General features: G+C 42.3%; 1 protein-coding gene across 6 annotated transcripts in view; it reads right to left on the reverse strand.

Annotated features, from left to right (window-relative positions):
- SUCO (SUN domain containing ossification factor) overlaps positions 1-25,080 on the reverse strand; it is a 570,127-nt gene that overhangs the window by 459,270 nt on the left and 85,777 nt on the right. For all 6 annotated transcript variants that reach the window (XR_013594734.1, XM_078642395.1, XM_078642375.1 and 3 more), the window contains exon 2: positions 10-97. Coding sequence is in view for 5 of the 6 variants with exons in the window: in XM_078642395.1 (XP_078498521.1) it covers positions 10-97 (88 nt within the window). In the remaining variant the exon portion in view is untranslated. The remainder of the gene's footprint in view (positions 1-9; positions 98-25,080) is intronic.

The raw sequence follows: 25,080 nt of genomic DNA on the forward strand, positions 1-25,080 counted from the left end.
TTACCGTACCTTTTTCTGGATGGTCTCATCTTCTTTTAACGAAGCACCATCCTCAGAGAAGTCACTTTCTTTCCCAAAAGCATGCCAACCGGGAGACCTGTGGAGCAAAACACAAAGCAATGAAAAAGCCTGCAATATAGAATGCAACTCGAACATTAAATATAAACCAACTACTGACATAAGTTTGGTGTTAAAACATCATTTAGAGTTGTGTTCGTGAACAATAAAGGTGTGTCAAGTATATAAAATAACAATACTGTATACAAGCTGTGAACACTGCACAGAAGGAATACGATTCTAGTTAGTAGCCGCCAAGATATACTTTACATTTCTAATGAGAACAGCGGTTTTCAAGCAGGACAGGTTCACAGACAGGCAGAGCTGAGGACTAAGAGTCTACGCTTCTGCGGATATGAACATTTCGTTAGTTTATTTTTGTGTTTTTCAATATATGCAAACGTTTTCTTGGTATCAGTTTTGCTACACATAAAAATATGTCATTCCACATAGACGCTGCTCCCAGTACCTCCATCTGCCCCGTTTACTTAGTATTTATTGTTTGTGCAAAACTGGCAAGTTAAGCAAACTTTTCTGGCAAAAAGGCACCAGTGAGGGTGACATTCTGAAGGGCAAACAATGTTGCTGGCACAGTACGATCCCCATGTGTGTTACAATTACTAATCGTTGATGCTACTATTAACAAAATGCCCCTTCATTCGTAGTAATGCTATTAATCAGCAGTTCCATTACTAATGACAACATTGTCGCTAGGGTAGAGGTAAAGACTAAAAAGCGAAGGCCAAGGGGGATGTAACTTGTCAAGTTCCGGTTCAGGCACCGAACCGTGAAGCTCAAGCTCGTAATGAAACTTCGGTGCCAAATTTGACACTTGGGGAAGAGAACAGAACCCACTCAAGCAGGAACCGAAGGCGGAGGCATCAGAGTTGTGATGGATATATTAATACTGTGAAAGAGAAACCAGTGGGTCCTAAGGCAGTCTGAGTTTTTGCTCTCACTCAGTCTTAAGATAGTGCTGAGTTGCTGCTGCTAAGCAAATGGAGCACCTAATCATTTCAGTGAAAAGAGAAACTCCTTGCATTAACCCTGGGCTCGCTGGAGAGCAATGTACAGGTGTGGGTAAATATGCAGGAGACTGAAGATTGTGTGCAAACCTTGTGAGAGCCCGAGTTACCCCCCACCCCTCTCAATACAAGTAAATTCATGTTCTGCTTTGCACCTGTCCGATGTTTCCATGTGGATAACTGAGGCTCAGGTCAGCTTTGGACTTGTACATAGAAACTTACAGGAAGAAGACCTTCCTTCAGCTACATGGCGAGGTCAGGACCCGACCACTTATGTTTCTAAGAGCAATAAAGTGAAGCCTAAGTGACGGGGTTAGATTTTTTTGCTACCGTTCCTGATGCACAGGAAGATTAACTGAAGGGTAAGCTACAAATGTCTACTCCGATTACCAGAGAAGAATATGTACTAAAGATTACACTTAGGGGCACATGCATCAAGCATTTAACTGGTCACAAGCGGGCCGATTCGCAGAATTGGCCCGTTTGCGACCGTAAAATGCTATTTCAAATGCATCAATTCCAAAGGCAATCGCAATTAATCCGCCGCAGCGCTGGGGAGGGGGGCGCGCACAGCGCCCACACGCTCATGATGAGCTGAGCTCGTCATGAGGCACAGCGCTTCTGTGCTCATGACGAGCTCAGCTCGTCACAGGTGCATTACCTGCCGTGGAACGCTCGCACAGCAGGGGAATTATCCCCGCATGCGAGCGTTCCACGGCTCATGACGAGCTCAGCTCGTCATGAGCGTTGAAGAGGTTAAGGAAATCAAAATTTTTTGCAATTTCCTTAATTGCAAATGCAGTTAGGGAATCACAAATTGCGATTCTCTAAATGCGATGCATCATGCATTTGCGAGTACAAATTTCGTAGTCGCAAATTGCAAATGACTTCTCATTTATTCCTATGGTCCTCTAGACCAATGAGAATGAATGGAAAGGTATTCCTTAATAGCAAGTCACAAGTTGTGAGTCGCTATTAAGGAATTTGTAGGAATAGCATTTTTTTTTTGCGATTCCTACATGCATAAGGAATTGCAATTACTAAATAGCGATTCCCTAAAAATCGCTATTTAGGAATCGCAATTCCATTCTTTGATGCATGAAACCCATAAGGTCTCTAAATAAAGTCTTAGATTATTGAAACTAAAGTGTATTCAGTTGAGGATCATTTCAGGTCGCACTCAGCCAGGCAGACATTCAAGCCCTGGATAGTAAAGTGACTGCACTCAATGATAGCAGAAATGCTACAGTGGAGGATAATGCAATATCTGTAGTTCAACACTGTGCACTCGCATCAATAACACACAGAGTAGTCCAAGGTAGAACCTCAGGAAAATTTTGCTAGAGTGAGATATTATGTAGGACTTCATCAAATGAGATATCATGCAAGATGCTGTAGCAGCTATCACTGAACTAGCTGGATCTTTCTGACTCTCCATTAGAGCCTCTAAGAGAGTGCAAATAGGCGAAGGCACGTTATTGTAGAAATCAGAGATCCACAAGAAATAGAGACGATCTCACGTTGTGGCTCTAAAGCGAAAGTTTTACTTTGAGACCAAGAAAGTGTTCAGTTTGCAGATCTCTTAACACCAGAAGCAGAAACTCCAGAGGTTACAGAAACAGCCACTGAATGTGGCGGTCAAGGTGTCTGTCCATCACAAGTAGAAATTTGGGTTTCACATAAGGGAAAACATAACCCTCTATCTAACAGGCAGTGGCCAGGCCTTAACAGATGAGTTTCAGAAAGAGACACCAAAGGACAAGTGTATAAACAGTTTTAGTTATAGTCCTAAGGTTGTTGGCATACGTGAGAGTGACACAGGAGACTGGCTGAAAAGTTCTTGGTTGAGATATTTTCATTGCATTTGCAGAAGACCCCTTCTTTCTAGTGTACCTTTATATTTCTTTACACCTCTACTGCTCTTATTTATCCCTCAATCAGGGAGATCAGGAAGGTCTATGACGAATGCTGAATTTAAATACTGAATAAGAAAGATGAGAAGATATGGAAGTTTTTCTATTGCTATTGTCAATATCCTGTCTAAAATATGGAATATGTTGCAATCCACCTGTGTGTGTTCAATAAGCATAAGTGAAATTTAAAAAAAGACTGCTAGGCTACTTTCTTAATGAGCACACACCTTATTTTTGGCACACTGGCCATATTCAATCATAGTTCAAGTGGATCTGGGCATAATCATAATCAAGAGGCAGGACACATCTCTGGGCAGAAGAACACAGTTGTCTAATCTCAAAATAAGGACCAAACATTTCAATATCAAGTAGCAGCAAACTTTCTATAAACCGGATGAGTTTGACAATTATAGTTGTGGGGTGGTTTTTCATACAAGACATTTGGACTACCTTGAATCTCTCCAGGAATTAATACCTATAGCTGAGAGTTACAAACCATCTGCAAAACTCTTAGAATGAACCACACATCAATATCATCAAGATGGAGTTATTTTTAAAACAGAAGCACAAGCACCAGTCTAATTCTGTTTTAAAAATATACTGCCCCACGGGACAAGGTTATAAAACAGAATCCCTGAAAACCTTAGTTAGCCACATTGTTAATATCAGAAAAATCGCTCATGGTATCTATTCTTTGTTAAGAATATAGCAATGCCCACTATAACCATGGTATATGTATGTATGTATGTATGTATGCATGCATGCATGCATCCGTATTTATTTAATGTGACCCTGGTTAGGAGGCAACAGAGTGCCGATCAAAAGGGTATGATCCCGTGGGTGCAATTTAGGGAGTTAGAGAGATACGCAATAGGTGGGTTACAATTTTGTGCGTCACTAATGTACCTTCAGGAGGAGAAGGTGGTCTTCAACTTTTTTCTTTTTTAACTTCAAAAAGAATGTATCAGTTTTGATGTCAGCGGGGATGTTGTCCCTTTTTTCTGTGAGGTTTGTATTTATTTTTTTGCTTTCTTGCACATATTTGCTACTTGACCGTCAGTCTCTTGACTTCTGGTCTGACGCTGTCTGCCCGAGGTGGATAGTTTCCTTGTCAGGTTGTTGTTTGAAATAGCCCTTTAGGTAATGTAGCTCGTTTTGAAAATGATGCAGACCTGGGGGGAAGCACTGAAGCTACTTCAATGCATGGGTGTTGTGTTAAAAATGTTTCAGTGCCCTCATGAGATGTGCGACTGTAGCACCAGAGTGGTCTCGGCATACTTTGGAGCAGAAGGTTTCTTTTACTCAGGTGACGGGGGAATCAGGGTTTGCAGTACCGCTCTTGAGTCTGTTTCCAGAAGGTAGGATTTCACCTTTTTTAGGTCTCGCCTGCGTTGCAGCGCATGCGCTACTTCGCCATGGCGAGAACTATTGTTGTTGCTTTTGTGTCCGGCTTCTCTGGAAGCGGGGTTGGTGTCCGCCCGGTCTCCATTAGGCCCCGCCAACCCGGACTGGACTTGTCACTTGCTGGTCATGCGCGCTGCGTCTTTTTGCTTCTCCCGCGGTGGGCGTGTTGGCAATTGTTCTTCTCAGCGTCCTTCAGCATCGCAGCAAGCTTCCTGGCCTCGGCGGTGGGCACATAGCACTCACCAGTGCTTCTTGCTGGTTTCTTTTTCATTCCTGCAATGGCGTGGCAAGATGGTTAGCTGCATTGGCAAACATGCAGTTTTTTCTCTTTATTTATCTTGGTTTCAATTGCGGCACTCACGCTTTAACTGTAAAGATCTTAAGCTAAAGCGCTGTGCCACGATTGCTCAAAGAGTAAAGAAATGGAAAAAAATGTTTTTCCAATTTCTTTACTTTTGAACAATTCGCGGCACCTGCTGTAGCTTAAGTCCTTTAGAGTTAAAGCACAAGTGTGGCAATAAAAACAAAGTAAATAAAGAGAAAAAAACTTGCGTCCGCAAATTTTTTCACTTAATTTACTTTGCTTTCAATCGTGGCACTCGTGCTTTTGCTGTAAACATCTCAAGCTAAAGTGTGGTTGCGCAGATTGCTTAAAAAGTAAAGACATAGAAAAAAAATGTATTTGCTATATCTTTAATTTTGAAGCAATAAGGGCACCCGAGCTTTAGCTTAAGATGTTTACAGTTAAAGCACGAGTGCCGCGATTGCATGGCAAATGCAGGTTTAGTTTGTTTTCCTGTGCAACTGGTCATTTAGCCACTGCACACAATCAATTATACTCCCGGGATTGATTACATAAATGCTGAGCTGAGGGGCCATTCTGTAGGAAGGGGTATTTACGGAGCCCTCCCTCGCTGTTGCAATGTTACCTCCCCCAGCCTGTCTTGTGATTGAGGCTGTGGGGGCCCTGGCAGGTAAAGTTGCATATTTCCATCTGTGTAGTGTGTATTAAATTGTGGACGGCTGCTTGTTTTTGTGCAAAGGCTAGCTTTACCAGTCAAAAGCTGGTGGTGACTTCATGCCACTGCGCCTCGCACACACTTTGTTCTGAAGGCACTTCATGCTGAGAGTCACCAGCAAGACACAGACCCGTCTCTGCTAATTATTGGATGAAATCAGAGACCGGGTTTTTATGATCGTCATTCTCCAATTAATAGAGCCTCTCGCATCATGTTGCAGTTCGAGAAGGCGATGCCCGTTTGCTGTCAATTAAAGGGTGAAAATTGCAAAAAACACAGTTGATGGACAGAATGTAGAACAATGTCATACATTCACCCCAGTACAAGGATCTGGGCCTAAATCCATCGTTTTTTTGCACTCCACACCACCCTGGGTTAGACACTGGCTATATGCAAATCAGCTCTGACCCTGTGCCTCATGGGAACAGTCCAGTCCGAACTACCAAGCCATGTCTTTCCCAGACCGGAATCAAGCATCCAAGGACCGGTTTCTGGCTATCAGCCTGGATAGCTTGACTCCAGTGGTGTGGAGAGCCTGGGACTCACGTCCGAGCATACCCAGCCCACTCGGGGTGAAAATTGCAAAAAACACAGTTGATGGACAGAATGTAGAACAATGTCATACATTCACCCCAGTACAATGATCTGGGCCTAAATCCATCGTTTGTTTGCACTCCACACCACCCTGGGTTAGACACTGGCTATATGCAAATCAGCTCTGACCCTGTGCCTCATGGGAACAGTCCAGTCCGAACTACCAAGCCATGTCTTTCCCAGACCGGAATCAAGCATCCAAGGACCGGTTTCTGGCTATCAGCCTTCATCAGCCTGGATAGCTTGACTCCAGTGGTGTGGAGAGCCTGGGACTCACGTCTGAGCATACCCAGCCCACTCGGGGTGAAAATTGCAAAAAACACAGTTGATGGACAGAATGTAGAACAATGTCATACATTCACCCCAGTACAAGGATCAGGGCCTAAATCCATCGTTTTTTTGCACTCCACACCACCCTGGCTATATGTCAATTAAAGGGTGGCATCTGTTCCAAGAGTCGGCACATGTGTCAGCAACAGCACAAGCTGGCCTGGCGGACTTCACCAGGGCAGTGCCAGGCCATGGGCATGACAAGTAGGGGTCTGCAGCGTGGGCGTCTCAGCATCCTGCCCCGTGAGCCGGATGGACCTCAGACCCCGGCCAGCCAGCCTTGTGTGTGAGCCCTTTCACAGCAACACTAGTATGATAGAATTTTAGATATTTATGTGGTCTGATACACAAAAAAGGGAAAGATTTCCTGACAGGTTGGGTTGTTTTAATGTTCCACTCAGTGTCACATTTTTTTTTTTTTTTGAAAGAAAACTATACCTTCAGAGCCACCATAAAGTAAATAATACAAAACATAGTTTTCCGGTCTTGTTGCATTTTTTTTTGTGTTTGATTTAAGTATTTATTATTTTCATAACTTTTTTTCTCTTATGTATACTTTTTGTTCCTCTTTTGCCTAGTGGCCAGTGAATAGCAATTATGCGACAAAGGTGGACCAAATTGTGGAACAAAATTGCTGATCTTCTGCAGTAAGAAAAGACATAGTATGGCGCAGAACGCAGCACATTTCGTGGCAGTACTACTTCACTATATTATTTTATGTTCACGCTGTCCGTGCAAAGGTTCCACCTCATTAGTATCTACTTAACAAATATGTGCGGCAAAGAGCAGCTGGAAGCTGACCTCAAAACTTATGCAAAGGGCCCCCTATTGCGCAGCAACATGTGTGGCAGTGTTTTTTGTTAACTTTTAATACGTTTATCCTAGAAACAATCTTTGTCACAAACCGCTAATTACAATGGAGAATATGGATTCTGTGCCAAGAGTGGCAAAGCAAGAACTATGCGGAAAACACTGCAGACGCAGTGTCATGATTCCAGTGGCCCTGTTTGGGGCCACTTCCAACAGAGGGTGAGTGGTTGGAGACATTCCTTTGTTACCCCAAGACCTACCATCTGGGGGAAATCTCTGCAGTTATATATGCTCTCTTAATAGATTTTCATACATTAATTGTTATGGTTCACTGAAGCATGTTCTTTCATGTAAAGCTCCCAGGCCTCGTTCATAGCAATGTTTTCATTTGGCAGTGTCATTGGTCCTTAATCATAAACGCTGGCGCTTTTCATTAAGGACATATTCATTATGGTATGGACAGGGAGGTTGTGATTTGCCCAGAATCACAGGATGCAGGGACTTCGAGGTTCTAAACTTGCTCCCCTGCTCTGAAGTCGGCAGATCTAGCCATTACCCACACCATCTCACCAATTTCATGGTTAGTAGCTCGTTCTGTTTTAGGTGCTCCAACAGGAGACATGGGCTGGTGCAAGCTGCTTCCTGACGTGAGCCCCAGCACTTATTTTTTTTACAAATTAACCAGGAGTGTTTTTAGAAAAGACCTTTTCAGGACTTTCAGACAGTTGGGGTTTCGCTGGTTTCCCACCCAAACTGTCACTACCTAATTCTTCATAGAATTTCTCAATTTTTCTGGCTAGTTCTTGTGGTTGTTCTGTTACACAAAATTCCCTCAACTTCTGATGGATCACCACTAATGCTGTATCTACTTTAATATTAGGTCATATTATTGTAGATACCTGTTTGAAATCTTTCAGTAGTTTCATACCTAAATTTAGAGCAGGCTCTGACCCGTATTCGTTTTGAATCTGTTTCAGGACATCAGGTATTACCGCTATAGACGGAACACCATGTGTTTTAGTGTAGATTGCAGCGAACACTGTACCCCAAGTGGTGCAGTCCTCCAGATGTGGTATGATCCCCATTGGTAAACAGATTGTTAAAATTATGTGCTTCTCTTGTGAGCTAGTATTAGGAAATACTGCTTCAATTTGAGTAATTTTCTGAGCTATCCAGAATGGAGTTTGTTCACGTTTTGTGGGTAATTTACCCATGACTGTGTGTAAAGTCTGTGGTGTAATTTTTAATGTATTCCCCTGGTGAGAGGTTTGTCATGGAATATCTATTTTAGGTTGGACTGTAAGAGTCTGCATGACATATTAGACCAATTGTCTGTAGCTTTTGATTAACTCTTTGAGTTGATCTAGTAATTCTACATCTGACATGTCGTTAATGGCAGGATGTGGTGTATAGCCGGTTAAAACCGGCCATGTTGCTCCTGGTCTACCTAGTGGACCGAGCCTGGTAATGTGATTTAAATGTTTTAGGGCACCGTTAAACCAGAGATCATGCTCCTGGTATGTGAATGGAATTTCAATATCCTCGAAAGGAATATATTCACAGGATCACCAGCCAGCCTCTGACATCAACATAAAACGACTTCTGAACCATAAGCAAATGCAAGAGAGAGAATAATGTTATTGGTGAAATCTAACTATGATAGATTCTTTAGAAGAAATTGCCCCTTTTGGTTAATTGCGGGTCAGGTCAAGGGGTCACCACTTCATTATGGGGAGGAGCTTGCCATCTGCAAGCCAAGCTTGCCATCATGTGAGGACCTCGTGACCCGTAGGGGCGGACATCCGCCCTCAGCTCCCAATTATCTGATTTATATATTTATCCCCCGATTCAAGTCTCACCTCTCCCGCTGTCGGGCCGGGCTTTCTAGAATCTAATTCAGTACAGTTGTTTCAGCAGGGGAATAAAATCGGTGTTTGAATGAGGCCTCTCGACCTTCTAGGAACTGACCGGTTTGTGTAATAATCTATGGTGGCCTGCGAGGGTCTCCTCTGCCCTGTCCAGGTCTATGCACTTAGAGTGACAGAGGATGTGAGAGAGGATGGATTACAGCTGGGGAGCCCTGTGTCGGTCCAGGAGGGCCGGCTCAATGCCAGATGTTCAGTGTAACCGCTGGCTGTACAGACATGGCTTGTTTAACTAGTTTGAGCAATTCACAAAGGGGAACTAGCATATGTAAGTCCATTTACATGGGTGTAACATCATTGCTTGAGTAAACCCTTATCGATGGAGGGAAGTGGGCATTTTAGTGTATGGATTCCCTGGACGGGTTGAAAACCCCCACAAACTCCCAAGTTTAAGGATAGAAATTTCAAACCTACCAATCTGTACCTAGAGACGCCAGCCCGTTAATAATCAGGGGCCTGCTTTTGAACAGACTGGCGTGTAACAAAATACATTTTCGATGTTTTGGTGCTGTTAAATAACTTTGTAGGCAGGCTGATGAATGAAACGAAGTTTAATTCTAAATAAGCAAAGAAGCACCACCGGTTACAGAGCTTCAAGCACCGGCACATAACATGCCACCCAGTAATCTTCTGAAAATACAAACCACACGTACACTTCGAAAGATGAGAACAAACCTCTGGCAGCACAAGACGCCCCCGCCCACCTTTGCAAAGGCCAGGTTTATACAATCCATATCAGAGTATTCCAATAAAACGTTGATGTCGGTGAGGCAGCCATTTTGCTGTCAGGCAGTGTCCATCCCTTACCTACTTTTGATGGCGAGCGATAGATCGCACTTATTACCTTTACAACTTTATCCATCTCTATGGGTAGAGGAATGGGGATACGCCTACCTTACACAGAGCGATGGGTCGAGAACAAAATTCTTAATACATTTAAACCAGTGACCAGAAAAAGTCACCCAAACTAGAGCCTCAACACTACAAGAATTTGCAATGCAAAAGGTCTCGCATTTATGCACGTTTAAGCTATTGGCATTCTAAATGACAATGCCTTTTTATTTATGTTTTAAAAACAAAAATAAAAGGCATTGTGATTTACAATGTCAATAGCTCAAACTCGTGTCAACGCGAAACCTATTGCATTAAATGCTTGTATTTTTGAGGAGGGGAAGCTGGTATCAACCTTTCTTCCCTAGCAGCGTTTTCTTTAAAGTGGAGTTCTGTGCTTAGGATTAACTAAAATGATTGCTCTCAGGCTCAGAAGGAGGTGAAGGCGTCCCGGTTCTCATCAGAGAGCCAAGATTGGAGATTTTTAGAATTGGGTGTGCGTACTCAAGGAGCCGGAGGTAGTTGGGGACTAGAAATGACAGCGGGTCCTTTAGAGACTGAAGATGATGGTTTAGGGGATGGATCCTTAAAGTACTCCGCAGGTCTCTAGCAGATCCCAGCTGTACTTACTTCATAATTATTGATTTTGGGGATTTGCCACATAAACCACTTTCTGCGCCACGCTTTGCAGATTTCCTTGAAAATGGTTACAAGCTGAAATGGATCCAAATCTGCTGTTAATATTGCACATGGAATGAAAATCTTCTCCCATTTATCAAAGTTAAATGAGCACCTTTTCACCTTTGAATTATGTTTAAAATACTTACTGAAGGCTTCACCCATGCACTATTAACATTTCTAATGGTTCTATTTTAGTTGACTGGGGTAGAGAGTGATTCGGTATCTAACAGAAAACCAAACCTGTACATATTTAAGCATATACCAAAGAGAACAAAAATATATATTTCTTTGGCATGCAAGTGTTTTGTTTTACAGTGGTTAATAATTCAAGATTATAGCACAGTGCAGAGTTCTCAAAGCAACACTTATTTCAAGAGAGCACTCCCAATTCAGACACAATGTACATCCCTTTTTAAAAACGTAAATTCAGATAAACAAAGTGCCTGCCAATTAAAGTACTAATGTACTGAAAAGGAAAGTGCCGCCTAATGGGACATTTTAATAGTGAATTCAGCGTTTACAATGTTATCCTCCGGAGACGTTCCTTGGACAGCTTTGCATACAGTAGCTCAAGGTGTAAACAGAGAAAAAAACAATTCTGCTTTCCATGAGACATAAGGCATTGCTGTGATGTAAAAATTGTATAACCTCCATTACCATGGGTGACTGCTTAGTGCAACACTGCTTTTGATTCACACAAAATGTTTTACTATGAAAAGTTGAGAGAAAACGGTGTAAAATTGAGTGGATGTGCGTTTAGGCAAGAAACCAAGATTCGATATGTGCGAAACTTATTTTGAATACTATCTGCGGAGTGTGTAGTTTTCTTTCTTAAACCATTTCATACAATATGGCTGCTTCTGACCAGAGCTTTAAAGACATTGCTCCCTAATCCTTGGAAAGAAACGAATGAATATTGTCTGAACCCGCTGAACAGTATCGACCACAAATATGAAAGCCCCTCCGGTCGCCAGGAGAAATTAAAACTTTCAGATCAGGCATTGTATGTCACACCCCCATGCAAAGTGGCAGCAGGAGTCCACTCCATTTGAACGGTTTGTGAAACCAGGCCAAGCAATTGCTGTCCGATTGCAATACTATCGGAAATGATTTGACTCTACACCGAAGCATAACTTTCAAGAACAATGGGAAACAATGTCAGACGTGTGATTAAATCGTAAAAGGTGCGAGACATTGTGCAGCTTATAATATCAGGAAGTACACAGTTGTTGGGATGGGAATGTCCCATGAATGGTTAATGGGTATAGCGCTGACCTGAATGGCTCTGAAACTGGTATGCTGAAATGTTATTTGACCCGGTCATCACACTAATCTAGCTTTTATGCGGAGGCCTAAATTTGTCCCTAGTAATAGAGGTTAAGAATATGTTCTGTGATGTGCAGCGTTGCCCAAAGTGTGCCCGCATGACAAGCAGAGGATTACTGGCCATACCTTGGGTAAGTCACATAAAGCAATAGTGGCAGTGTGCAGAGTTTTAGTTTGTGAATTTATGGTATTGCCGGGACTTCTTGTGTTAAGTTCCACTTTATTTCTGAACCCCAGTTCTTGCGCTGACAATCTGTGTGCCAATCTTGTCTGTGCAATTGGAGTGTGACATATTTGAAGTAGTAGGTCTTTGTGTACTAATGAAAGTGGGATCCATTTTGGATGGCCCTGGTTTTTGCTGGGCACAAAATAGCGGATGGAATAAGCTTCTCCAGACAATGCTGCATGCCTTCTGTAGCTAGAGATTCAGACACTAATGTAAGGGAGGGTAGAGACAGGATGGTCTTGAGAAATCCAAAGTTTTGCCAGCAGGGGCGGATTAGTTCTTCCTGATCACTGCATTACGTAGATGGTAGAGCTGAGGTTGGGACTGCAGTTTCTGTTGTAAAGGGTGAGGAAATATTTTAGCCTGGGTCTTATATTTAAATCAATGCCTGATTAGTGATTCAGGAAAGCTGATGACAACCAAGTGGCGAGATCTCCCACTGCATTGTAAACATGTTTTCGATACTCCTGTTTCGTGCCAGCACCACTGCTACCTGCTGTGAAAGACATCACCTGGCACAAAGTCTGTATGAGGAAAGTTATCGGATGAACAGCCAAAACAATACATTTAAAATAGAACCAACCCAAGTTGGTTCTGAGGCCAGGGACAGTAGATCCGCAACCCCTGTCTGGAAAATTAGCATAAAAATATGTTCCAAACCATCCCATTTTATTCCAGTTCCAAATTCTTCTTGACAAAGAAGGGAGTACTCCACAGAGTACTCAAAGAACTGCTTCTTGACCAGTGCTGGTCTGATTAACAATCAATCTGCCAGGGGGCAGGGAAATTCGCATTAAGCCTGGCACATGCTGGACAAGCGAAGGGTCTGCCTAAGGCACAAAGGTCAGTACAATAAAGAGTGATCAGGTAGCATAGAACAATAATATATACACATAGGTATTCACATCCAAAGAAAAAAAGCTTATTTCTGAAGAAACAACGCCAATTTATTGTGCTATTCATTGCATCAATTTGCATGAGACAGTACTCTATATGCACAAATATTTACAGTGTGGTGCTCGGGATAGAGGAATGGGAGGAAGAAGTGTGGGTGGTCCTTAAGGGTTTGTGAGGGTAGTGGACACAGACAAAGTGGTGTGACATATGTTCACCATATAAACATTATGATCGTAATCCGCCTTAGACAATAGGTCACATGTTCCAAAAAATACATAGCTCAACAAGGACACCGTTATTTTTTAAACAATTGTCCCAGCTTGTACACTTGTGGGTGTATGTCGACGTTTCGACCCCGGATGATAAAAAACTAGGTGAGTTCAGCCTTAGGAGGAGGTCTTCATCAGGACTGTGGCGGAGCACCTAAGGAGGTAGAGTGTAATGGGTTAGGGTGGTGGCATAGTCTCAGTGATTTAAGGATGTGATTGTGATAAAGAGAATCAAATACCTATTCTTGTCAGCTAATTTACTTGATGCTGGACAGAATTGGAGGGTGAGGGCTCAGCACATAAGGCACAAAGGCCTGCCTAAGGGCACAAAGAACTGCCTTCCATCATCAAAAAGGAGAGGGCAGTGCCTAGTACTGCAGGAGGGACTGTTCAGGAGAAGCCCAGCATGTTCCCTGAAGCAGCGGACTACCAATAGGAAGATAAACAGTTACTGACCTTAAATGTGATAGGTGACCCACCCTCCAAGTGCATTTCCCACCTTGAGCTGTGTAAGAGAAATTTCGCAACAAATAGTCGTCGTACGACCCAGCATTTTTGTCATGGACCCCCAAAGGCCTTGTTCTGCCACTGCAATTAAAGTTCATCCAATAGTAGGCACTGCATCAACCTGGAGGTTACAACTGCTGAAGGTGAAAGTTTGCATCAGTTCCACAGATCGCATCTGCCAAAGATGAACATTATCCTGCAATGACCCCAAGGTTGCAAAGATCAATGTGCCGCCGTAAGTGTGCCGTTTAGTCCCAGTGGTCCAAGAAAGCGAATGACTGCCATCGACGGTCCACTATCACCAATGCTGATGCCCGAGGGTAAGAAGTTCCTAACTGCACTAGCCTGGCCCACGGATTCACCATGCCTTTCAAGTAGTAAACACAGAGCTGGTCTTGCATTAACTTAGAGACTGTGCTTAATACAAGCAAAAGGAAATGTGTTGCTTGAACACGGTTTTGCTGTATGATAAAAAAAAATACTTTTAGCTAAAAGATAAAAAAAACTGGTCTAGGCACTACACTATTGTGTCTGCTGTTTGACTGTTGGAATTCGGAGCCCTTTCCTCCACACTTCTTCCCTGGGAAGCCTTCGACTACTCACCCTTGCACCTCTGAGTCAAAGCAGAAGATATGTATTTGGCCCAGTTTTCAAAGTCACGCTAGGTTGGACACCACTGGCATACAAATAACAACCACCATGGTTCTGTCTCCCCCCCCAAGAAGTGTTTGATGACAGTATGAACTCATTACGAAACAACATTCACCTGTTGTCTGCTGGGCACAGCAAAAAAAGCCTATTGCATCAGTTGGAAGACTAACTAAAATTGTAAAAATCACCCATTGTGTAAGGTGAAACAAGAAATATACCTCTCGTATTCATCGACCGTATATGAGTAAGGACTCCTGACAGAGGAGCAAAAATCCTCATGTAGCGTATATTACGTGCCACCAGAAACGCCGGTGGCCAAACCAACACTTACCTAATGTGTCAATATGTGGTGAAAGCAGGCAAAGGTTCTAGGGCCGCAAACTGTGGAAACAATAACACCCGCAACTATATATTATGTCCCCGCATGCTAATGGCATAGTGTGCTATCCGTGTCGAAGGTTTTGTACTTACCAGTAATGCCGCGACAATATCAGAGCACCCGACTTGAAACACTCAAAACTGGAAGAACGCATGTAACGTGAATTCGTGAGTGAAATAGGACTGGTGGTGTTAGATGTCAAGAAAGGACTAAATAGAACCAACACTCAAAGTGAATGCCCGAAGCAATAAACAATGAAAATGAAAACGGGACTGGTCCTATAAGTGCGAGTGCGACATAAAGTGATCCTAGTTTTCGGTATACCCAATGTAATTCAATGTCCTAAACAAGTATATGCACAATGGTGAAAATATATACGTATTTGCACAATAGTGAAAATATAGTGGTGTTAAGTTGTATCGTAATGATACAGATCGAATTGTGAACCAGAATAATTATTAAATTATAAAATGAGAATACGAATGTTGGTATTCCCATGTTGGACAATATCTGTTAAAACACAACACTGACCAGGGACGAAGCATGATGAAGGTTTGTGTTTCATTAAATGAAAAATATCTCCTGCAACAGTTACAAACATCTTAGTTCCTAGAAATTTGCATTGATGAAAACCTTACATGTACATTCAATATACAACATCTGTGAAACACATGGCATGGACTATAAAATTGCACTTTGATTGTATTCATGTCAAAACATATTGAAAGAAAACGCAAATACAATTTTCCAAAAAATCCAGGAAAAATATGCCTGAAACCCTTACAGAAAACAGCTGCAATCAACTCGATCATTTAACCCTTTGGGGAATGTTATACCCAAGGATTCTATCCAATAAACCTCCCTCTGTAGTAATCGCTCATGATTGTCAACTCCATCTAGACGTTTTACTACCTCAATTATCGGACTACGTATTTGAGAAATGCTGTGCTTAGCATCATGCCAGTGTGTGGCTACACTAGAAGTTGTGTTATGCGTGTGAATGGTACTTTTGTGCTCTGTCAAGCTCAACTTGAATTTACGTTCAGTTTTGCCAACATAAGCAGGGCTCGACAAATGTATTCGCCCGCTCGCAAATGCGAGTGAATTTTGTGCAGGTCGAGTCAGTTTCAAGCCCTACTTGACCGGCCTGGCGAGTGCCTCTGTAGTAGGTGCAGTAGCGTATGGAAGGCTCTTGGTGGCAGCATTGTGGATCATGCACGTGGGTGCGGTGCGCCGTGGAAGGCTTTAGGGGGCATCATGCACATCACGCGGGTGCGGTGCGCCGTGGAAGGCTTTAGGGGGCATCATGCACATGTATTGTTTGGGTGCCAGGGCCGTCAATCATGTAGCGCGCGAAAGCGCTACCAATGACGGCCCTGGCCTGCCCCCGCGCTGTGCTGCTTAAAGTGCAGCAGTGACGTAGCACGCCACCACGCGCTCTCCTCGGTGGAGACGGGACTCGGGACGATTTGGCAGAGGTGAGTCAGTTTTTACATTAAATTTCATTTAGACCGACCGCAAAACTTATCACAGTGAGCAGTAACGTTTTTTGATTTCGCTGAGCTATTGTTCTTAGCGCGCCGCTGCCTGTGTTGTGTGCGAGTTCAGTCCGTGAGTGTGATTTATTAATGTAAGCAGCATAGCTTATGGATATCGTATCAAACCTTGTCTACTTTTATTTTCTTTTGTCTAGCGAACAAAAAAAACCTGGTTTTCTATTTTGGAGAATTGGAAACCCTTCCTTTGCTACTTCAGACTGGGATGTTATTCCTGTATCATTATTCTACAATTCCTCTTTGACAATTGGAAAGGGGGTTCATTATTACTTGTCCCATTGTCAATCGCACTGTTATCGCCAGCCCCTCTCCTGTCCTACAGCCCTCAATCAATGTACTACTGTGGTGAACAGTACCCGTAAATTCGTTTTTCATAATTTTCTTTGCTAGTTTGAATCTGCTAGTTTCTACTACCCCTGTGTTACTCCTATTTGGACTTCAATCGGGTATATCGGGTGCGAGATTAAATAGAAGCATCCTCCTTACTTACCCTTGCTATTACTGTCGGAGGCAGTACAGTTCAAGGAATAATGCTGACACTAATGAATATACGGTTACTGCTGTCAATAAGTATATATGCACTGAACCTCTGCCTGAACTACTTGTTTATTGTGGATTGGAGAAAAGGTGGAAGTCTCCTCTTAGTGCACCAGCATCATCGACACAATCCGAGTCCCTGACCCCTACTGGAGGCACTTACAGTACATATTGTTTCTGCAGTTCATGGTCTATGGCGGGTCTCACTGGGCTCTAAATATTTGTATGGGCCCCTTGTAGTGGAGATTTCTTGCATGTTTCATGGAGCAGCATGGATATTCCGTCCTGGCTCATTACTGGGTTATTTTTCAGATTAGCCCTTTTGTTGTTTTAATATCCTAGATGCAAATATGATATCTGAATTATGTTTGAGCACATTTTCTTCCAAGTTGGCAACCTATCCGTTGACACAAGAATGAGCAAAAGGGGACATGGCGGTCCACCCCAGTGACAGGCTGTGACGCAGTAATCACACAGGCTGCCTCACGGAGCCTGACACAGCACAGTGAGTCCGTTGAGCATGTAACAGTTGGCTAATCATTGTGTGACTCAATCCCCGAATATACATTTATGCTGTGGTCATTGAAAAGCGTGTGAGGGTGTTGGTTACCACATTTTCAACAAAATGAAGCCATTCGTCATCTGATAGCCCACCAGCAGGCATAGCTTTATTGATTACATAATAGCAAACTGCTCCCATATGGTAAACACTTAAACTAGTTAGAGACTAGAAGCTTACTGCTCTGTGTCTACGTTTTCCTTTTTCATCTTCAACAGTGTTTCGGCTTAGCCGTGGAGCACCAATTGTGGGTCGAGTGCATTGCTGTAAGGTCGAGTAGAAAAGTCTACTCACTCGACCTACAGGTCAAGTGAGATTTTTTAGATATGTCGAGCCCTGATAAGTTAAGCCGCAAGGGCATTTTAAACAGTAAACTACGTTTGTAATGTTACAATCAGCTGAATGATGAAGCTTAATCTGCTTTCCTGAGTGGGGATGGGTTAAATATTGACTAACAATCATGTTGTTACAGCGAATGCAGTTTAGACAGTGAACCATACCCTGGAATTTTACTTGAGGCATGACTTTGGGTGGCGAAATTAGCTCTTGGAGATTTTTCCCTCGAGTGTATACAAAAGTTGGCTTGTCATGAAATAGCCCCTTAAAATCAGGTTCCGCTTCAAGTAACTCACATCTTTCCCTTATGATTTGTTGAATTTGTTTGTAGCTTGTGGAATATTTCGATATGTATGTTGGGGTTTTGGATTTAGTTGATTTAGGTTTTATAAATAATGCCGATCTGACTTTATCCGCCAATCTGTCCAGATTCTTTTGGACGATTTCTTCTGGGTAGCCCCTTTCGATAAACCTTTGTTTGAATTCAAATTATTTGGTTATTGGATCTGAGCAAATTCTTTTGATTTTGATGAATTGAGAATATGGCAATTGTGTATTAAACTTTGTGGATGAAAGCTGGTAAAGTGTAGTGAACTGTTTCTGTCCGTGGGTTTGGTGTAGACTTCAGTTTGAAAACCCCACTGATCCATGTCTCTTTTTACTAGAACATCCAAGTAGTTGATCTGTGTATGACTGATTGTGTAAGTGAACTTGATTCTGGGGTCTCGTGTGTTATGGTGGTTAATGAGTTTTTCTAGTTGTTGTTGTGATTCTGTCCACAGTAAGAAGATCTTGTCTATGTACCGTGTATACTGCGCGATGCCTGTGATCCATTCTGAGTTGTGGAGTATATGGTCATTTTCAAATTTGCAAAAATTTGTCCATAAAGATATTGGCGTACCCCCGTGCTCCCGAAAATCCCATTGATGTACCTGTTAATTGGGCGTAGTACTCAGATTGCCATTGAAAATAACTGCGGTGTAAACAAAAGTGTAGGAGCTGCAGCAGAAAGACTTTATCCATGTTGATGTCCTCCATTGCCAGGAGAGCCCATTCGGCAGATTCTATACCAGCTTCATGCGGAATTGAGGTATATAACGTGGTAACATCGATGGTGCACCAGTGTTTCTGTGCGTACGGTTAAATGAGATCTAACTTTTGCAGGAAATCCGTTGTGTTCCTGGTGTAGGTGCACCACTTTAGTACAAACTTTTGGAGATAGTGATCTAAAAATCTGCCCACCAGGTCAAAATGTGACCCGCACCCTGATACTATCGGCCTAAAAGGTGGATCGATTGGATTTTTATGAATCTTCGGAATCATGTAGATTCGTGGTCTCCTCGGGTTATTCGTTGTCAAGAATAATTTACAAGCTGTGTCAATGTGGCCCATTTCTTCAGCCTGGTTCAAAAGATCCTGTAGCATGGTTTGCAATTGTATTGTGGGATCATTTGCCAATTTCAAGTAGGTTGCTTCATCTGAGACGTGTTGTCCCACCTTAGATATGTAGTATGAGGTATCCATCATGATCAAAGCCCCACCCTTGTCAGCTGGTTTAAATGTCAGAGTTGTGTTGTTGGCAATAGATTTGATACGTTTTCTTTCATGGACATTGATGTTGTGATGTTGTGTCCTCTTATAGTTTATTCTGGCCAAATCCTTCTTAACCAAATATTCAAACGTCTAACATTTAGTGCGAAGTGGGTGGTTGAACCTTGCTTGGTGGTTTAAACTCAGAGAATTCCTCATTGTGGTCTTCAGTTTGGGGTTTAACGATGTTAGTGAAATAATGCTTGAGGCGTAATTTGCGCATGAACCTGTAAAATTCAATGTCAGTGTCCAATTCCGTAGTGTCAGTGGTAGGTACAAATGACATACCCTTAGATAGCAACTTTGATTGTTGAGGTGCAAGGGTAGCTGAAGAGATGTTGATAATTAAGGTTTGCCCTTGCTCAGCAGATTTTTGCCTCCCTTTTCCTCGCCTGGTTTTGTGGCTGGTTCTGTAGTTATTGTTTGACTCAATGATGGAGGATGGCTTTAATCCAGAGCCTGTGATAAAAAAGCTGTAGAAGAAGGTAGTGATTTCTGTGGCAAGCTAATCTCGCCAGATTGAGTGGATGGTCCTGGTGCAGATGTAGAAATATCTTTTACTGGTGGACGATTAGTAGCTGCATCCTGTTCTGTTGCCACACTTTCTTCCGAGGATGTATGAGATTTTGGTTGATTGAATCTACGGCTTGCGTAGTTCACCTGTTGTCTGCTAGGCACAGCAAAAAAGCCTATTACATGAGTTGGAAGACTAATCAGACTGTTTTGAATTCTTGAAGATTCGGCAACTGGTCAGAGTATATGGTACTATGGGACAAGAGCAGGCCCCCATTGCACTGGAGACATCTTAGTTTGCTTGACTGAGGGATAATGGGGTACAATAGGACTAATATGTGATCCATGAAATGACACTTAACCACTGTTATTATGGAGGACTACAGATTGCTATGCACTCGGTATGAGACACAGGGGTAAGAACTCAGGTTTTCTACCTTTAGGTCTACATCCCATTGTCATGTAGTAGAATAAAATATATTCCTGGGGGAGGACAGGCCTGGCTGCAAGAGAGCGTGCAGGAGTTTGACAGTTTTGCCTTTGACCTCACGGCTAGTTGGACTGCAGTTGGTTTCTCAATAATGATAAAGTTAATATTCAGAATTCTAGGTGGGTAACAGCGAATAGAAGCAATGTTTTTTACCGAGGGTTTCTGATTCACACCAAATAGACAACGAGTGCAACGCTCAAGCTGCTTTTGTCTCTCAGAACTCCGAAGCTAAAACATGCCCCTTTATTCACATCTATAGTGCTATATTATGTATGATCACACCAAATCATATGCCCGGTTTGAATATCCATACATGTGCATAATAGTAATGGGAAAGCACACATTACCATAGTAGTTCCTGGCAGAAAAGGGAACTACTCTCTTTGTGGATGTGCTCTTTTTGAAAAGGAAGTATTATTTTAAGTCACAGTGAAGTCAAATAACAGCTGAAGCGGGCTGTGGGTGGAAGAAAACAGTAAATGGCACAACATTAGACTTTTGGGGGAAGTCTGGATGAAAATCCCCATAAGTAACTTCCTTATACACAATTTCAGTAAAATCAAAAGGTCAAACTGACACCCGGCCTGAAAAGCAAATCGATCTGGTGTTGGCTGCTCATCTTTTGGCTGTGCTAATGCTTTTTTGTAATGTTTATGTAAATCTTTACTACCAATAAAGAAGATTGAAAAGACAGAGGACAGGCTCGCAAAGACTGGCGAGAGGAAAGCAAAGAAACAGAAAGATAGAGAAATAGACAAGACTGGAAATAGATAGTATTGCATAGATAGAAAAATAGGCAAAAGTTGCAAAGATATATAGATAGAAGTTGCAAAGATAGAGTGACTTGCAAAGCTAGGCAGACAGGCTTCCAAAGAAGTTGCATAGATAGATACATGTTGCATGGATAGATAGAAGCCGCATAGATAAGACCGATGTTGCATACTAGATAAATGGCACAATACAGATTTAATTAGTAATATCCATATATCTATATAATAATGCCATACAAGAGCACTGAAACAAACCTGGAAAAGACATACAAGCAGGAGATACACACTAATTGATTTACAAAAATAACTATAGAGCTCAATAAACATACTTACAGGAGTGCAATTATAAATGCATTTCCCCGAGTGCATTCTAAAAATAGAATTACTTTATGAAGAATAGTTTCAAATGGACACAATCAGTTATAATCTGAAAATCAGCAATCAGATGATGAAAACGAGCATTGGCAAAGCCAATAGATTCGCTTATGAAAGCTCTACTGCTTTTTTTCCACGCTGCACAAGCTGCTGTGCAACATAGCTTAACCCCTTCCGCGCTAATGACAAAGCCAGCTCGTCATGGGCGTTACCTGTGCTACGCGGATGACGAGCTGGCTTTGTCATAAACAAGCCATTTTTGAAATTCCAGCGCACAGCGGGAATTCGCGGTAGCGCGGAAGCGGTTAAAGTAAACAAAAAAGTGCTATATAGCAGTCAACGCGGTCTGCATTTATTTTTCTTTACTATACGCCATGTTGACTGTGCAACAAGTAAAAAAAAAAATGTGACATAGCCTATAAATATCACATAGGTGAAACCTGTTGGCTTTGACAGTGCTTGATAGATCATGCTTCATAGCGCTTTCAGCTGATCTCTAACCGTTCCCAGTTTGGGCATATAATTGATAGGACTTGCTAGGGTATGTGGGGATTTCTGCAGGACGAAACAGTTTGGTTATGCAAGTCACACTTTGAACTCTGGCTTCCTTATGCCCTTAGCAGCAACTTCACCACATCTGCTTCTCATCGAATACTTTTTGGCTATAGTACCTTACCTAGAGCAGGGTGGGTCTTTGCTTCATGTGGCTGATGTCGCCTTTACCAGGATGTTTGGTGGCAGTTTCGTTGTTGTAAAGGGAGCTTTGTGTGTCTTGATACTCTAATAGTGTGTGGTTTTTGTGTCGTTTTTAAGAGGTTGTCATTGTGAGTTGTGAAACCCAGATAAGCATGGATACATAACATATTCAGAGGGTGGTGGCGATGCACAGATGACAGGAGGTGGCTGGCATGCACCATGTCAGATGATAGTCACTTCTCTAAGACAAAAGGGTAGTTCACTTGGCTCGCGTTTGATTTATTGGAATAGTTGGAAAATAAATTCTCCGCTGCAGAAAGAAAACATTTCTTAACCTGCTCTGCCTCTGTAAACTTTTTAAATATTTTGCAAGGAAGTAGCATATTTGTAAAGATGTCTCAGTTACAGCCTCAGATTCTTTAATCGGACACAGAAAGAGCTTTTTCTGGGATAATAGGGCTTGCTTCAGTGATACCACTTTCGCAGCACGCAGATATTCAGGGAGTCAGCGGTCACATGAACTGAGAGGGGAGCGCAGGAGTTTTCGGGGAACCAGTTGCATAAAACATAACCAGACACCAGACTGTTGGTACCTCTATCATACGTGTAAAGAACATGTAGGCTTGGAAGAAGTTAACAGCTTTGAACAAAATTGCACACTGGTAATGTACGGTCAACACATGCGCCACACTCATGCACGAGCCACATTTCTTTAAATCTGCCGATTAAATACATAAGATACTGGAGTATGTGGCAAATGCAGATAATCCATACTTCCGCCAAAAAAGCAGAGTCCTGATGAAGACTCGCAGCTGAGGTCCAAATTACCCTCATTGCGTTAGCCGAGTCGAAACGTCGACGCTCTCCAACATCCAAGACCTGTATCTGTCTCCCTCTTGACATCTCTTGAAAGTGCATTCATGCAGACTTATAAATGACAGAACCAAGTATATACCATGTTTTGTGTAACGGACAGGTCTACCTAAAACTGGTCTGTTTACCAGTATTTACTGAACAAATCTAATTGTTTTTCTCTCACTTCTATGATTTTTCACTACCACTAGCCATCACCACCACTAGCTCAACTCTCCCTCTCTTTCCTGTGGCAACCTATTATCAGTCTATCCAATTGAAATTGTGTTTCATTGAAAAAATAAATGTTATGCAAATGACATCAGGTATCTGTGGCGCTTGCTTCTTCTTGTATGGTATTTTCGAAATTTATTTTTTCAGTTTCAGCTAATGCGCTCATAAACAAGGTATTGACTGCATATAGGGATATTGTTGCTCTAGGTATTAATGCCAGTGTTGTAGCTCTCTACACAACACACAGTAATTCAAGTATAATTTATTTTATGCCAAATTGAGTCACGGGCCAATTTTGTATTCCCTCATACGTGTAAAGAACATGTAGGCTTGGAATAAGTTAACAGCTCTGAACAAAATTGCACACTGGTAATGTACGGTCAGCACATGCGCCACACTCATGCACGAGCCACATTGCTTAAAATCTGCCCTTTATATGCAGAAGATAATGGAGTATGTGGCAAATGCGGAAAATCCATACTTATGCCAAAAAAAGCAGAGGCTGCAGTATCACATAATTCCAGTAGCTACGAGTGTAAATCGAAAATTCACCCTGCAACAGAATGCCAAGACCCCAACCGCACTAACGTGCTGTGTACACAGCATACGCCACTCAAAATAAAACAGAGTAATAAAACATCACACTGGAACATGTGACATGAAAAACAGAACATACCATACCACACAATCACTTTTACCATAACATATAACCAGGAGCCCTTAAATTATACATGAATGAAGAACAAAATTATGCAGCAAATTAAAAAAAAGATTACGCGGCATATTGGAGGATAAAAGTCCAATTATGCAGCACTTTGTTTGCCGCTATTATCTAGCTATTATGGCATTTTAAAACAGATATTGAAACACAATACAACTCATTGCTTTAGAAAAACAAGCATTTGCAATGCAATAGGTCTCGCATTAGGAAAGTTTGAGCTATTGGAATTGTAAATGACACATTTTTTAGTTAGGTTTTGTTTTTGAAAATAGCGAAATTAATAGCTTTGTCATTTACAATGCCAATAGTTATAATTTTTGCAAATGTGACACATATAGCACTTGTAATGCAATATGTGTTGTATTTACGTGACTTACATGTATTGATATTACAAATAACAATGGCTTTTAATTTTTTTTACATAATTAATACTTAAATAAAAGGTATTGTCATTTATAATGGCAATAGCTTAAACTTTTGTAAATAACTTGTGAAAATTATGTTCTGTGTCTTTTATTGTTACAAAACTCCTAGAACAGAAGTGAAATATTAACATCTTTTTGTTACATTTGTAATAAAGCTTGAAACATTGAGAGAACATATTTGAACTAGTTGTTGAATGGTTGCACAGATTGATGTTGTGGTGGCGAATGAGTGATGCTGGGTGAGGATGTGTGGGGTGAGAGGGTGTGTGAGGGTGAGTGGGTGTGTGAGGGTGAGAGGGTGTGTGAGGATGAGGGTGTGGGGTGAGGGTGTGGGTTGAGGGGGGGGTGAGGGTGAGGGGGGGGTGAGGGTGAGTGGGGGGTGAGGGTGAGTGGGGGGGAAGAGTGGGGGGGAAGGGTGAGTGGGGGGGAAGAGTGGGGGGGAAGGGTGAGTGGGGGGGAAGGGTGAGTGAGGGCGAGTGAGGGCGAGTGAGGGCGAGTGAGGGCGAGTGAGGGCGAGTGAGGGCGAGTGAGGGCGAGTGAGGGCGAGTGAGGGCGAGTGAGGGCGAGTGAGGGCGAGTGAGG

This window comes from Lissotriton helveticus, chromosome 1_1 (genome assembly GCF_964261635.1).
Source record: "Lissotriton helveticus chromosome 1_1, aLisHel1.1, whole genome shotgun sequence".
Taxonomy (NCBI): domain Eukaryota; kingdom Metazoa; phylum Chordata; class Amphibia; order Caudata; family Salamandridae; genus Lissotriton; species Lissotriton helveticus.